This window comes from Cloeon dipterum, chromosome 1 (genome assembly GCF_949628265.1).
Source record: "Cloeon dipterum chromosome 1, ieCloDipt1.1, whole genome shotgun sequence".
NCBI classification, from domain to species: Eukaryota; Metazoa; Arthropoda; class Insecta; order Ephemeroptera; family Baetidae; genus Cloeon; species Cloeon dipterum.
In genome coordinates, this window is record NC_088786.1 from 6,134,759 (window position 1) to 6,147,926 (window position 13,168).

Consider the following 13,168-nt stretch of genomic DNA (forward strand, 5'->3'; position numbering starts at 1 on the left):
TTTCAGGAACATTTAAGTGGAAATGTACTAAACAATTATTCAGACAAACTGTGAGGTAGGTTCTGCTCGAGTCGTCTCCTTGCTGATCTCTCGCTGCCTTCACTCCAGACTCCGCATTCTCAGACTCGGCCGCGCCCCTCGTGGGTCGTAGCTCAGTGGTGTCTCGTCCTTGTCGCGAAAATTGTGGACTCCTTCATGTCTTCCCTTAATTACTCTAAGCTGTCTTGCCATTCTCTACTACTGACCTAATACTAAGGGGGATCGCCGAAGCATAAAAAACGCACGGATTTAAACACGTCTCGTCTTTATTGTTGCCTTGAACATTGCCTAACAATAAGCCGCTCTCGAACAGGATACTCGCACACGACAGTCGCTGTCAGGGTTGCAAAAAACCAACATTTTAAAAAAATGCAGTACAGTAGTAAAATTATTTTTTTTACCAGTTTCTTGCAGGTAATGTTTTCACCTTATTTTTCCATAATCTACTAATTTGGAGCTTATATAACCTCGACTTGAAAAATTGTCAGAGATAAATTTTTGGAGAAATTGAGGCACCAAAAAGGCAATTGAAAAGAAAATATTTGCAGTGGAGGAATTTTGAGCACTTCCGACCGAAATTTTAGATCCCACTGGCGGATTTCCCTTGACACCATAGTCACCCTCTTATCCTTACAACATAATCCCATTTGCAAGCTCTGTCGGCAGCAAATTTGTGTCTTGTCAGTCGAAGTAAAACATACATTATGGTAATTCATGATTAAATTTAATTAATTGTAAATTTTGTATTCAGATAAAACACGCCAGTAAAGAATCATGAGTTTTTTATTTTAATGTTTTTCTGGATTATTGCGCAATAAAAGTAGAGTTTTTAAATAAAACATTCGATTACGGAGATCGTATATTTATGAGACAAATGTTTTAAACAGCCTCTGTTGTTCTGCAATTTTGTTTGAAATAAAACTAACTAAAATTATCTTTTCTTGAGCTTATCTAAAATCCTGTGCAGAGAAAAATTATATGGTGAGGACTATAAAACCTATTAGATTTTTAAAATCTGATTTTTTTTGAAGCAAAAGAAATGCCAGATTGAGAAGAAAATGGAGAAACCAAAGCCACAATTCAGTCCAGACGTTTATAGGACACTATTATCAAAATCAGAATTTAAGCTGGCAAAAATGCAGACAAAATTGTCAAGCATCATGGAAACCTTGTAAAAACTCGAGCCAACATTTGAGATTCATTTTAAAAATCAGAAATAGGTTATTTTCATAATAAAACAGCCAGGTGTACTTCAAAATTACGTTCCACAAATTTGTATTTGGAACATCTTGATCATCAGCGCTAAAATTACTTTCACAACATCAACACACGCAAGAGATATAGAGAAAGAAACCAAGCACAGGCAAACACAGACTTTTACATATATTTCGAGTTGTTCTTCTTTGGTCCCGATTTTAAAACGAGCGCGATTTGAAAAGAAACAAACTTTGTCATCGATCAGTGTATTTTTCTTTTGTGGTTGCCGGAGAAGAGGAAGTGGAAGTAGAAGACGGCCCAGCAGTAGGTGACCCCGAGGGCGCAGTAGGTGGACGTCAGCAGCAGTGGCAGGAAGGGCAGCGCGGCGCCGAACAGGGCGCCGTGCAGCGCGTGCTGGTAGAGGAACAGCGGCGCCAGGCCCAGCGTGTACACGCTCTCGAAACGGTTCAGCAGCGGCAGTCGCAAAATCGAGCCCTTCTGCAGGTTGAACATCTGGTGCAGCTGCACGAACGCATACACAGCGTGGCACAACACCAGCAAACCCTTCAGCGGGATCTGGAAAATTCAATTCAAGGAAACTTGGATCAAAATCGGAAAGGAGATGGGAAAAGAGTGGTTAAAACTTATATTATAATTTATTTGAAATTAGTTTGCGTATTAAAGTGGATAAGAACAGGGTGACAATTGAAAGTTATTTAAATTATTGGATACATTAAGCAGCTTGGTCGATAAACAATTGTAAGTACAATTATTTGCAATAATAAAAAAGGGACATTGCCAAGTAAATTTTTTTTTTTAAATTAACAGCGATTGACCAATACTTTTTTGGCAGATTTTGATTCCTCTCGTCGAGATCTGTCTAACAGCATATGAAATCTTCTAGGGAAACTCTTTGTTGTGAAATAAAATGAGTTTTCAATTAGGGAGACGGTCCTCGCCATTTAAAAAGCATGCTAACTTTGCAGATTTAATTTAATTTAATTATTTATTTTAAATTGAATGTGCTACCACGGTGCCTTTTGGCTCTAGGGATAAGTTTATGCATTTGGCTACAGGCTACTAGGATTTCTCTGAGTATTGCAGTTTTTTGAAGTGAAATTATTAAATAAATAAATGCCTCAAACGAGAGAAAAACACGCCTTAACCCCTTCAGGTGAAATGAAAGGTAAAGACGAGCCCGGAGGTGTGCCGTTTTTGCAGGTCTAATGATTACAGCCCAAGATCTGGTGTCCAAAATATTTACAGAAATCCAAAAATTTGTGCTTTTTCATCTTCTAAAGAAATCTGAAGATAAAAACTTCTCTGAAAATGTCACACTATATAGTTATATGTTTACTCGTGCCTTTTGGAACTTGGAGTGCTTTCCAGCTTCGTTAAAACCAAAAGCCACTTAAAAGCCACGAAAAGCTCCTAAATTATTTTTTAATCGTGTCCAAATCATTGGGCTTGACGAGAGGAATCTAAAGCACGCCTTACATTGAAATTGGCAACCACGGAAAATGAAATATATTGCGTTATTTTTATTTCATTTTAGTAAAAATGATCTGGAAAATCCCGCTAAAATGAAAATTTTACTATTTTATTTGCAAATTCTCTACTTCCAGACTAATAACTGGTTTGATATTCGTTGATTTCGCTCCTAATTGAGAGTTTAAAGAAATGAACTCCTTCAGAAACTGCACTGGTCAATATGTGTTCATCAATTTTAATGAGTTATCAAAAATTGTGATAACGAAAGCCGTAAAAATGTAAAGGATGAGCTAAATTGATTGTTTTCGAACAAATTACCTATGGGTCTTTTGGGCTTATTCTTTCTGGACAACTTACACACTCCCTATTTTTCGCTGATATTAACGGCACTCAAAGTGAATTTGAGCTTTCACCGATTTTTAGAAAGTGTTTTAAGTAAAGATATAAAATAATTTTTCACGAATTCCATTTCTGGGTAGCAGAGAGTAAATTCTATTAATAATTTGTTTGCCTTTTTAATTTTAAAGTGGTACATTAAATAAATTGCTTAAGCAAACGCTACAAATACAAGAAACTTAAATAAAACTGAGGCTCTTTACACACACCTAAATTTAATCATCAGCAAATCGTCCTGGTGGCGTAAAAATCGCGCATGTGTTCTTGGTGTACCCGTAAAAAGCGCGCACGTGTTCTTGGTGTAACCGTAAAAAGCGCGCATGTATTCTTGGTGTACCCGTAAAAGTTGCGCATAGCTCCAAATCTCAATTTTACAGGAGAGAGAAAAAACTGTTTCCCCACTACAATGCATGGAGCACATCGAAGCTGTTGCTGTATTTGAATGCTGTTATTAGATGCAAAAATGGTGGCTTACAATTTTTATCGAAAATTCACGAAGCAAAGCCCAAGTTCCCACTTTTCAAATAGGCTTTCTTCCGAGACCTGCATGTTTTAATAAGAAATTTCATGATTTTTCTTCAAACCTAGTGCCTAATTATATACTTTCCAACATTAGCTTGTACTTTAATCATGAGCGATTAATTTTTAGTTTTCGGAGATTTTGCATTTCAAAAAAACATGACATTTTTTAGGTCAAATGTCGTTGTCATTAAAATAGATTTTTTAATCTGAACTCAAATTTGAGAATGAATATGTCGACATTTTTAATTTTTTTCATATCCATTTTGTAGAGCACAAAAATTTAAGTTAAAAACGAAAAAATTTAGAATGGCATTTTGTATCATTTTTTTTTTATTAAAAAATGAGAACTTCGAAAAAACTTGTTTTTCGAGGTTAGTAAAAAACGATGATCGACCAAATCTCGACTTCTAATCATCCGAATTTCAAAAACCACATACCGTTAGACTCGTCTTGACATCCCTAAGTGCAATAAAGTGGTATGATTCCCACCAACCCCCAACCCCCATTTAACCCCCTTAATAACGTGAAATTTAGCATTTTTTCGGCCTTTAAACACCTTAGCACAACGTTGACGAGTAATTGTCTTCTTCAAACCAATTTAGTTACTTAGTTCACTTCAATACGAGTCAAACGATACTTAATTTTTGAAAATAGGACCACTACAACCTGATATTTGGGTGGCACAAAGTTTTTTATTAAGACGCGGATGCATTAAAATGCTCGATGAGCACCAAATCTCGAACTAAACACAAAAAGGTGGTCCTATTTACAAAAATTAAGTACCGTTTGACTCGTATTGAAGTGAACTAAGTAACTAAATTGATTTGAAGAAGACAATTACAAGTCAACGTCGTGCTAAGGTGTTGAAACGGACGAATAATGCTAAATTTCAGGTAATTAAGGGGTTAAAAGGGGGTTGGGGGTTGGTGGGTACTATACCCCTTTAGTGCACTTGGGGACGTTAAAACAAGTCTAACGGTATTCGTTTTTTTTTCAAAATCGGATGATTGCAAGTCGAGATTTCATCGATCATCGATTTTTAGCAACCTCAGAAAACAAGATTTTTCGAAATTTTCATTTTTTATTAAAAAAATGAGGAAAAACGCCATTCCAAATTTTGTCGTTTGCAGCTTAATTTTTTGTGCTCTACAAAATGGCTATGAAAAAAATAAAAAATTTCAATATATTCATTTTCAAATTTGAGTTTAAAATCCAAAAGTTAATTTTTATGACCTGATCTTTGACCTACCACTTTGAGGTAAACATAAAAGCTGTTAGCCATGTTGAAACGAGTTAAACGTTTATTAAATTTTTGTTATAGTACACCCCTGAGCAAAAAGCTTTGAAGTATGCTCAAATAATTCCCAGATTGTGACCTTTGAACATCCGCGTTGAGTTTTCGGATTGATTATACCCCCAAATCTCAGGTTCGAACCAACAGAATTAAAAAATAACCACCGCTAAATTCCAACAGTGGTTAGTTTTTTCAATTCTAATGGTTAAAACCCGAGATTTGGAGTTGCAAAACTATCTCAGTTTTGTCATCATGCGCGTATGTATGTGGGCATTCTGCAAGAAGTAGTTTTCCTTTCTTTGTTTCTCATCATCCTTACAAGCTGCTCTAACAGAAGTATTGGTATTACATTTTATTTTACTAGTTTTCATGTATTATACCTTTAACATACTTCATTCACATTACCAACGAAATTATAAACAAAATGAATCTTATGAGAGGTGCATGAGAGGTATGCATGTTTACGCGGCTGCCGGCTACTATCCTTACTTATTGGCGTTGTCACTAGATGATGTTCCTGCTGTCAGAGGAGCATAATATTTGGATGGGGCATGTAATAGGCGCCAAAAATTTAAAATTTAAAAAAAAATGTGTTTGGTAACCCACTGTTACTTACGCACTTTTTCAGATGCGCAACTTTACACATGCGCGCTTTTTACGGGTACACCAAAAACACATACGCGCTTTTTACGGGTACACCAAGAACACATGCGCGATTTTTACGGCACCAAGACGAAATACTCGTTTAACACAACCTTTAACTAGACTTTCCCCTGTATATGCCTTGCAATAACTGGCAGTGAAGAAATTTCGCACGTGCTGTTAAAAGAAAAAACAGCGGCGGCTGCTTACGAACTAGTGTTTACCTCTAGAGGTGTGAAGAGGAGAGGCGTGAGTGAGTAATTGCCGACGGTGGAGAGCAAGAGGTAGATTCTTGCTTCTTTCCTCCACAGCACTGCCAGCAGACTGCAACAGAGATAAAGATTATATTATTTTTTATTTGTGTGGCCGAGTTGTGATTAGACGCACCTGAGTGGAATGATCATGAGTAGGACAGCTTTCTCGTGCACATGCCAGCCGAACATGAAGGATGAGAAGGCACACAGAACAATGCACCGGACAAAGTGCAGAGGGTTGGCCGGGGACAGCCACAGCTTTATCAGCGCTGGCTGAAACATACGTAAATTAACATAAAAATATGTTTTACAAATGCAAACATTTCCCCCTTCTTTTAATTTGTTGGATACTACATATATGTAGAAACTTTGAACGTCAAATCCTAAGTATTTCATTGTCAGTTAAAAAAATTAGTACTGCATAGTACTTTTTTTATGAAAAAATTAATAATAAACCTTTAAACGTTGATCGATAATTCATAAAATAAATAAAGAAAGAATAATTAAATCAACAGAACCATTACCAGCATGGTTACCACACTGCAGACGAACGTAACTCTTGGTGAGATTGATGGCAGGACCGTGTGCTCGAACTCCTGCACCAGACCCCCAGTCATCACAGCAGAATTTGATACTATCGGAAAGCCCAGTCTTTTGCCTTTAAACAAATAACCATACAAATGAGTTCAAAAGGCAAGCGGTTCGAGTAAAATAATAATTTACCAACAATAACTGCCATTTTGTCAGCGGCGTTGTACAGGGCCCAGAAATTTGGCGCCCAGTATGAGTGGCAAAGACCTCTCTTGAAGGGGAAAAGCCTCGAAAGCACCTGGGAAAAATTCAAATGATTAAATTAAGCCCCAGGTAAATTATTCTTCCGATCAAAAACTTTGTTTGTGACGTTTGAAAAGAGGGCGTAAAGCAAAAAACACGTTGCTTTGGCGCGCGCAATGCAAGAACTTTTTGGTCGCTACTGCGCAGGCGTCACCCCTCCAACGTCACAGCTCTCTCAGCTGCCAATGCTTAGCTTGTAGCATGGCAGTGACGTCAGAGGGATGACGCTTGAGCAGAGCAGCGATCAAAAGGTTCATGCATTGCACGCGCCAAAGCAACGTGCGTTTTGCTTAGCGCCTCTGCTCGCACGTCATAAATTGTCTTTTGATCGGAAAGAGATTATTTACCCCACCTATTTCGACCCTAAAAAATCGATTGGAATAGAAAAAATGAAGTTTCAGGAGGTATTTAACGTGACAAGTTTCGGATTGGCTCTAAATGTTTGGTTCAATTTCTAAATTTTAATATTAGCTGCTAATTTACAAAAATTGTTTTCTTAAAATCTCTGCTTTATGCAGCTCATTAACAAACATTATTTCTTAATAAAAAATAACTCTTGCAATTATTGTTAAAATTTAACTTATAAAACCTAGATTATTTTCTTATTTTTTTGGAAAGATTTTATTATCTGTATGAATAAACCTTTGTACCTGTCCAAATTGTCCCGCAAAAATGAAAGGCCCAAACGAGGCAAAGCAGATGAGTCCACCAATGCAGGCCAGCTTTGCAACCCTGCTAATGGAGAGTCTTTTGCCGCCCAAAATCCACAAGCCTCTTGACTCCGGCTCTTCTGGGTCACATAAACAGTAGTTTCGCAGGAGATAAACGCCGTAAGCAGGCGCCACGTAGAGGAACAGGTGTTTCAGGTTCAACAGGGCACTGAACCAAGCCGCCGAACTCAGGTACTTGCCCTGAAGTCACAACAACAAAGGAAAAAATAATTTTTGCGGTGCTCTTATGTAATGAAATAATTATCAAATTCACGGCGCTGACCTGGAGCATCCTGGCGATGGAGATGAGGAGAATGCCAAGGAGGAACCCGTTGTACTGGAAATGGATGTGGTCGACCATGAGGAGGCCGGCATTGCCGAGCACGAGGAGGGCCAGCACCGAGATCGGCGAGCCCCACGTGAGGGTCCATCGACTGCTCTTTCGCACCCCGCTCGCTCTAATGAAGGAGCAGCACCTGAGAGACAAAATTAAAAATTTGTTATCTTATTTCACTCAAAAATTATCAAAAATTTTGTTCTTTCTTAAGATTTTATTTTGTTTTAGACGGACAAGGGATTAAAGATTTCTAAAATGTTTTTTTCTAATTCCGGTGATTTTGTTAATTTAAAACCTAGCAAATTATTGCAGGCAGGCCTTTAACAAGAATAAAAAAAATAAACACAGTTTAGTGTTAAAAATCATTGTAAGTGACAAATTTAAAAAAATCATACTCCTTGGTGCCATAGGCGAGGAAGGCGTCGGTGATGATCACAGAGAGGCGCTGGAAGAGGACGGTGGCGTTGGAGGCGTAGTTGAGGTTGGAGACGCGCAGCATCTCAGGGTCGAAGAAGGCCGCCACCTGTGAAAGCAGGTACTCGAACCAGGCGAAAAGTGGCGGGTAGTCGAGCGTCCAGGGCGATGTCTCGTCCGTGTACCATTGTTTCAGGGGCAGCGAGTGCGTCACGGCCAGCCAGTTGCGGTGCACTTCAAAGTCAGTTGAACGGCTACGAAGTGTAAAACGGTGAAATTAGCGGAATTTTGACTGAAGCAAGTGGAACAAGGGTGATTCGTTAGATCGATTTTGAGCTAGCAACAAGGAAACTTCAGTATTTTCTCATTTTTTGTCAATGAATTGAAGGAAATATCGTACAGTTAAATTGTGATACGTCAAATTTTAAAATTTATTAATAATTAAAAGTGTTTACAATTTTGAAAACAAATAAAATTCGCAATATCATAAAAATTCTCCCAAGGGAAAACTTTCGCAGTGTCCGCAAACTGTAATTACACCATTTACTAACACAGGAAATCCGTTTCAAAGGCCTTGATCTAATATTCCCTATTTCAAATTGTTTTTTCAACACTGATAAATGAAAGGGTTGTGTAAAAGTTTCACGTTTTATGTAAATAAACACTTACTACGCCGGCACGAGCAGCAGTTTGAAGCAGCTGAGCAAGCCGTAGACGAACCAGATCATGGTGTTGCCGGCCAATTATATCAGGGTAGCATTGCGGAAAAAGCAGCAGGAGAGAGGAACACCCTGCGTCCTTCGAACGAACCTACCCTCGAGACCGTGCAGCCTTCTAACACATCATCAAAACAATCTACAACGCACGCTGAGACATGTGAACAGCAGCTGACTGGGGAATTCGAATTCTGGGGAGGTGACGATTACGTGAGCCGTGAGTGGACAGCTAGCGCCTGATGCGGTTTATAAACGAGTTGCTGAAGCGCGGCAGGATTTAGCAGTCAATGAAAATAATTTTTTTATGATTTTATTATATAGATAGCACTAATTACTTTATTCGTTCAGACATGTTTACGAGCGGAAAAGTAGTTTGATTGTTTTGTTTTTATCTGTTATTACAGAATTTAGACAAAACATTCAATGAATTTTTGACATGGTAGGATTATTTTACGAAAATATACTCCATAAATAACCAGAACTTCCCCTTTCCCCTTCTTGAGACTGTTTACCCTTTTTTCAGTCAAGTTCTATTGGTGGTTTATAAGTTGAACACTTTATTATAAAAAATTAAAATCATAACAACTATCATTACGTTCATTTACGGGGACATACGCAGAATTAAGAAAGACCCTTTTCTTAATATCCTTAGTATGTTCGTAATTCGTACCACCGTTCAAATTATCGCAAATTAATACAATTTTCGAGTTTTTGCTCCGCGATATTTAAGATTAAATTTCAAGACTGGCACTTGGCAGACATAAAAGATTTCTTTGAGCTTCTGAGGAAAAATTTGGAACGATTTGCCAACAATCCAAGTAAAAAAACATTTTGTCACAGAACTCTTGTTGTTTTAGATAAGAAATTTAACTTTAAAATAGATTTCTAACTATTGCTTGACAATCTATAATTTCCGCCGAAATAAAACCTCCGGTTCTTTTGAAATATATTGTTCATTAGTTGGAATCTTAAATTTCAACATAAACAGATAAAAAAGACATATAACATTAAAAGATTATTAAATCCATTTTTACGCATTAATATTTTTATTTAAAAGGCAATCACATAGCAAATATCCTATTTGAAACTAAGAGTCTGAAGGAGATCTTCAAGGTCTAGCAGGCCATAGCAGGGGTTATCCTGCACACTCAGGCTCTTCAAAGCAGTCAGATTAGCGTTGCGGAGGTTCTTGTCGACTCGTCCTGGCTCTTTGGTCAGCTCATTATTGGAAAGGTCAAGCCACTCAAGGGCGGGCAAGCTGGGCATCGAATCCAAGGTGACGAGGCAGTTGTGGCTCAGGTCGAGTTTGCGGCACATCTGCAACGAGCCTAGTGCAGGTAGGCTTCGGTCCGTCAGCTGGTTCTTCGAGAGGTCCACCTCGCGAACTAGAGCCAGCTGATTGAAGTGGTACAGGGAGGAAAGGTGGCATTGCGAGAGCGAAACCGACTCCTGCACGCCGAAACTGCCTTCCATCAGCGACAGCTTGAACTCCATCACGTATTTACTTCCTGATTAGGACAAAGAGGAAAGGAGTATGACTAATGGGATTTACTGAATTTATATGGTGGTTAAATCCTCTTTGAATTGATTTCTATTATACTATATTATTAAATTATATTATACCAGTCCTGATTGTGAGTTTACCTTTTCCCAAAAATCATTTCCCGGGTCCAGCCCGGTGTCGGGAAAAACTCGAAACGTGAAAACAACTTCCCAGGAAATACCAGCTCGATTTATGTCACTCCTCATTCCATTCAAATGTCTCAAAATTTTTATTTTGGAGTAATAGGTGTCAAATTTTTTTTTTAATAATAACCATTTTTCTCTTACTTATTGCTGCGCACTAAGTAGCAGCACGCATGAAAATTAAAACATCTATTTGTTCCCGTCCCGCAAAAAAAAAAAACACCTGATCCTGGCTTGTTTCTAATATAACTACTTTACTTCTGCTTTTGTTCAAAATTTTTAGAAAATTGATAAAAAAAGGCCACAACAATAAACTTACTGAGATCATTATAGTGGCCAGCTCTCAATGGATCGAGTTGTATTAATTTATCCAAGAACTCCATCGTCTCGCCGTGGAACAGTCTGATGTCGATGGCTTGCATAAGGAAAACGGCAGTGAGATAAGTCCCTGCGAGCCAAATAAAACAAAATATAAAAATATCCTGCTAATATTTATGAATTAATTATTACATCTGCAGTCAGGCGTAAGCGTTAGGAGCAACTTGCAGTTTTTCAGTTGGCCCTTCAAAGTGTCCATCACCACTTGGTTGTGTTCCTGGCCCTCTTCTGCCACGACAGCAACCAAACCTATGCTGCTGGGCTGCAACTCTAGCCTGCCACCTTCTGTGACGACTTCTGCCTTTTTTATTTGGTCCACGCTGCCAATTTTGTGCTTCAATACCTGAAGAAATATATAAAAATTTTAAATGACAGAAATGAGGACATTACGAAAATTACTTAAAATGAAAAAAAAAACAATTTTTAATTAAAAACCACGACCAGTAGATTTGTGACTTAATAGAAAAAGTTAAAACTGCCCAAAAACCTAGTATACCACCAGAATCAAATCAAAATTTATAAAAAACTGATTTTTTTTAATAAAAACAATTTAATAAAAAATCTATATACCCAGACGTATTTCGACTCCATCAACCACTCTCCCTCGACCGTTTGTCCATCCACGAACAGCTGGGGCACCAGTCGGGAATGCTTGGAAAAGGAAATGATAGCTTTGTGCGGGCCGAGCCAGCAGAGCAGGGGCTTTGGTGGCTGCCTTTGCGCCACGGAGCAGTCCCTGCCAAGCAGCCAACGCTGGTAGAACCAGGCACTTGAGTCATTTGGATCGGTGTAAGCAGCGCTCTCCACTTGTCCCAATTCTGTAATTATCAAGAACATACGCATTTTTAAGGGTCTTCTTTGCGAATCCTATTGTACAGAAAAATTAATGAGACCAGCTAGTAAATTAATTTTTTAAATCAACAAGGGAAAATGTGTAAAACTTTTAATATTTGCAGTTAGTTTTGTCTATCCAGCTCCAAATTAAAGCATTTAGTTATTTACCATAGCTGTGCTGTCCAGGCTCAATCAGGGCATTGCCCTCAGGGTCAGGGTGTGTCAGAGGAAGCAGTTTGGAGCGGTAATGCCAGGCCGAGTAGTTGGAGAAGTTGTCTTTGATTTTTTCATCTGAGAGTTCGAATTGTTTCAATGGCGAAAATCCGCTTTTCGCAGCCGCCAGGCGCAGGTAATCCCAGCAGTGAACTATGAAAACAATTAATTTGAGAATTGACCTAATGATTTGATATTGAAATTACAATTCCGCTCGTCTTGCTTGAGGAACTCGGTGCACAGGGCAAGCTCTTTAGTCCACTTTGGCTCAGGGTGGAGGTCAAGAACCCAGCCACGGTGGTGCCAAGCGCAGTACGACTTTTGATTGTTCATCAGACAGTTCTCAGTCAGTTTAACTTCATTATCCACCAGCTTTCCCATCTCCTCGTCGCTTCTAAATTACAATTTTATGGAAGTTGATGCAGTTGGAGCTACTAATAAAATTTACTTTTCTTTTTTGAAATTCAGGAAAATTTCCCTCCGTATGTTCCAGAGCGTGTAAATGTCTGGATTTCTTTGCAGCACTTCACGCGTCAGAATAAGCATTTCATCGTTCAGCTCAACATTTCCTCTCTAAAATTAAAAGTGGTTTAGGATTGACAGTTTTTATAAATTTCTCATGCACACAATTTTCATTATCCTCCCCATGGCAGCTTTGTAAGCTTTGACCTTCTGCTCACGCTCCTTCCTTTTGATAGCTTGTTCCTGCTCGGTCGTTCGCACTTTTAACCTTCCGTGCTAGAATAATGGAAATAGAAAAAAATAATGTAGAAATATCACACACAAAATCATGTGCATTAAATTTCCATTTCGTGTCTGGATTATTTTAAAGTTTCTCGCTCACCATTTCGAACTGCAGGATAGACAACAGACGCAAGTAAAAATGCTACAAAATTTAGACAAAAATCGGCAAAAACCAGGGCTTTTGGCCGAATGAGAAGTCAGAAGGCACACCCTTGGTTCTTGGATAGGAAGGTAAAATTGACTTGGTTGACGGCTGACAGCGATCAGGTGTTTTCAAAGTTACGCCCCCTCTTTGATATATAAACACGCACTAACCAAGTCAAATAATATATATTACTATTTTAAATTCTTTTGAATTAAACGCAATAAAACACTATTTAATTGCATAAGAATAATTCTTACATATAAATATTTAAGATTTAAACATGAAATAAGAAATTTTAGTCTCCAAACATTGCTGAATTGAC

General features: G+C 38.2%; 2 protein-coding genes across 2 annotated transcripts; both read right to left on the reverse strand.

Annotated features, from left to right (window-relative positions):
• Nucleotides 1-1,287: 1,287 nt before the first annotated feature.
• Nucleotides 1,288-9,051, reverse strand: xit (ALG6/ALG8 family glucosyltransferase xit). The gene is made up of 9 exons (XM_065497505.1): nucleotides 8,800-9,051; nucleotides 8,112-8,384; nucleotides 7,663-7,855; nucleotides 7,320-7,580; nucleotides 6,559-6,664; nucleotides 6,360-6,493; nucleotides 5,969-6,108; nucleotides 5,806-5,905; nucleotides 1,288-1,812 (listed from the first exon to the last, which is right to left on the reverse strand). Exons 1-9 carry the CDS (start codon nucleotides 8,856-8,858, stop codon nucleotides 1,498-1,500), a joined length of 1,581 nt encoding a protein of 526 aa, XP_065353577.1. The 5' UTR covers nucleotides 8,859-9,051; the 3' UTR covers nucleotides 1,288-1,497.
• An 818-nt stretch (nucleotides 9,052-9,869) lies between these two features.
• RabGGTa (Rab geranylgeranyltransferase subunit alpha) lies at nucleotides 9,870-12,958 on the reverse strand. Its single transcript, XM_065497504.1, has 9 exons — nucleotides 12,802-12,958; nucleotides 12,585-12,695; nucleotides 12,406-12,530; nucleotides 12,164-12,351; nucleotides 11,913-12,110; nucleotides 11,481-11,728; nucleotides 11,043-11,253; nucleotides 10,852-10,980; nucleotides 9,870-10,354 (listed from the first exon to the last, which is right to left on the reverse strand). The coding sequence occupies exons 1-9, from the start codon at nucleotides 12,802-12,804 to the stop codon at nucleotides 9,924-9,926; spliced, it is 1,644 nt and encodes a 547-aa protein (XP_065353576.1). The 5' UTR covers nucleotides 12,805-12,958; the 3' UTR covers nucleotides 9,870-9,923.
• Between the last annotated feature and the right edge of the window lie 210 nt (nucleotides 12,959-13,168).

Bases quoted from the DNA above. Each gene is read 5' to 3' on its own strand.
- xit (XM_065497505.1), bottom strand. From the start codon at position 8,858: ATGATCTGGTTCGTCTACGGCTTGCTCAGCTGCTTCAAACTGCTGCTC. The intron at 6,109-6,359 runs GTAATGGTTCTG...CGTATGTTTCAG, and splicing joins GCAGTGTGGTAACCATGCTG to CCAGCGCTGATAAAGCTGTG. The intron at 1,813-5,805 runs GTAAACACTAGT...TGAATTTTCCAG, and splicing joins TCCTCTTCACACCTCTAGAG to ATCCCGCTGAAGGGTTTGCT.
- RabGGTa (XM_065497504.1), bottom strand. The intron at 12,531-12,584 runs GTGTGCATGAGA...TTTTAATTTTAG, and splicing joins TGGGGAGGATAATGAAAATT to AGAGGAAATGTTGAGCTGAA. The intron at 10,355-10,851 runs GTAAGTTTATTG...TGTCCTAATCAG, and splicing joins TGGCCACTATAATGATCTCA to GAAGTAAATACGTGATGGAG.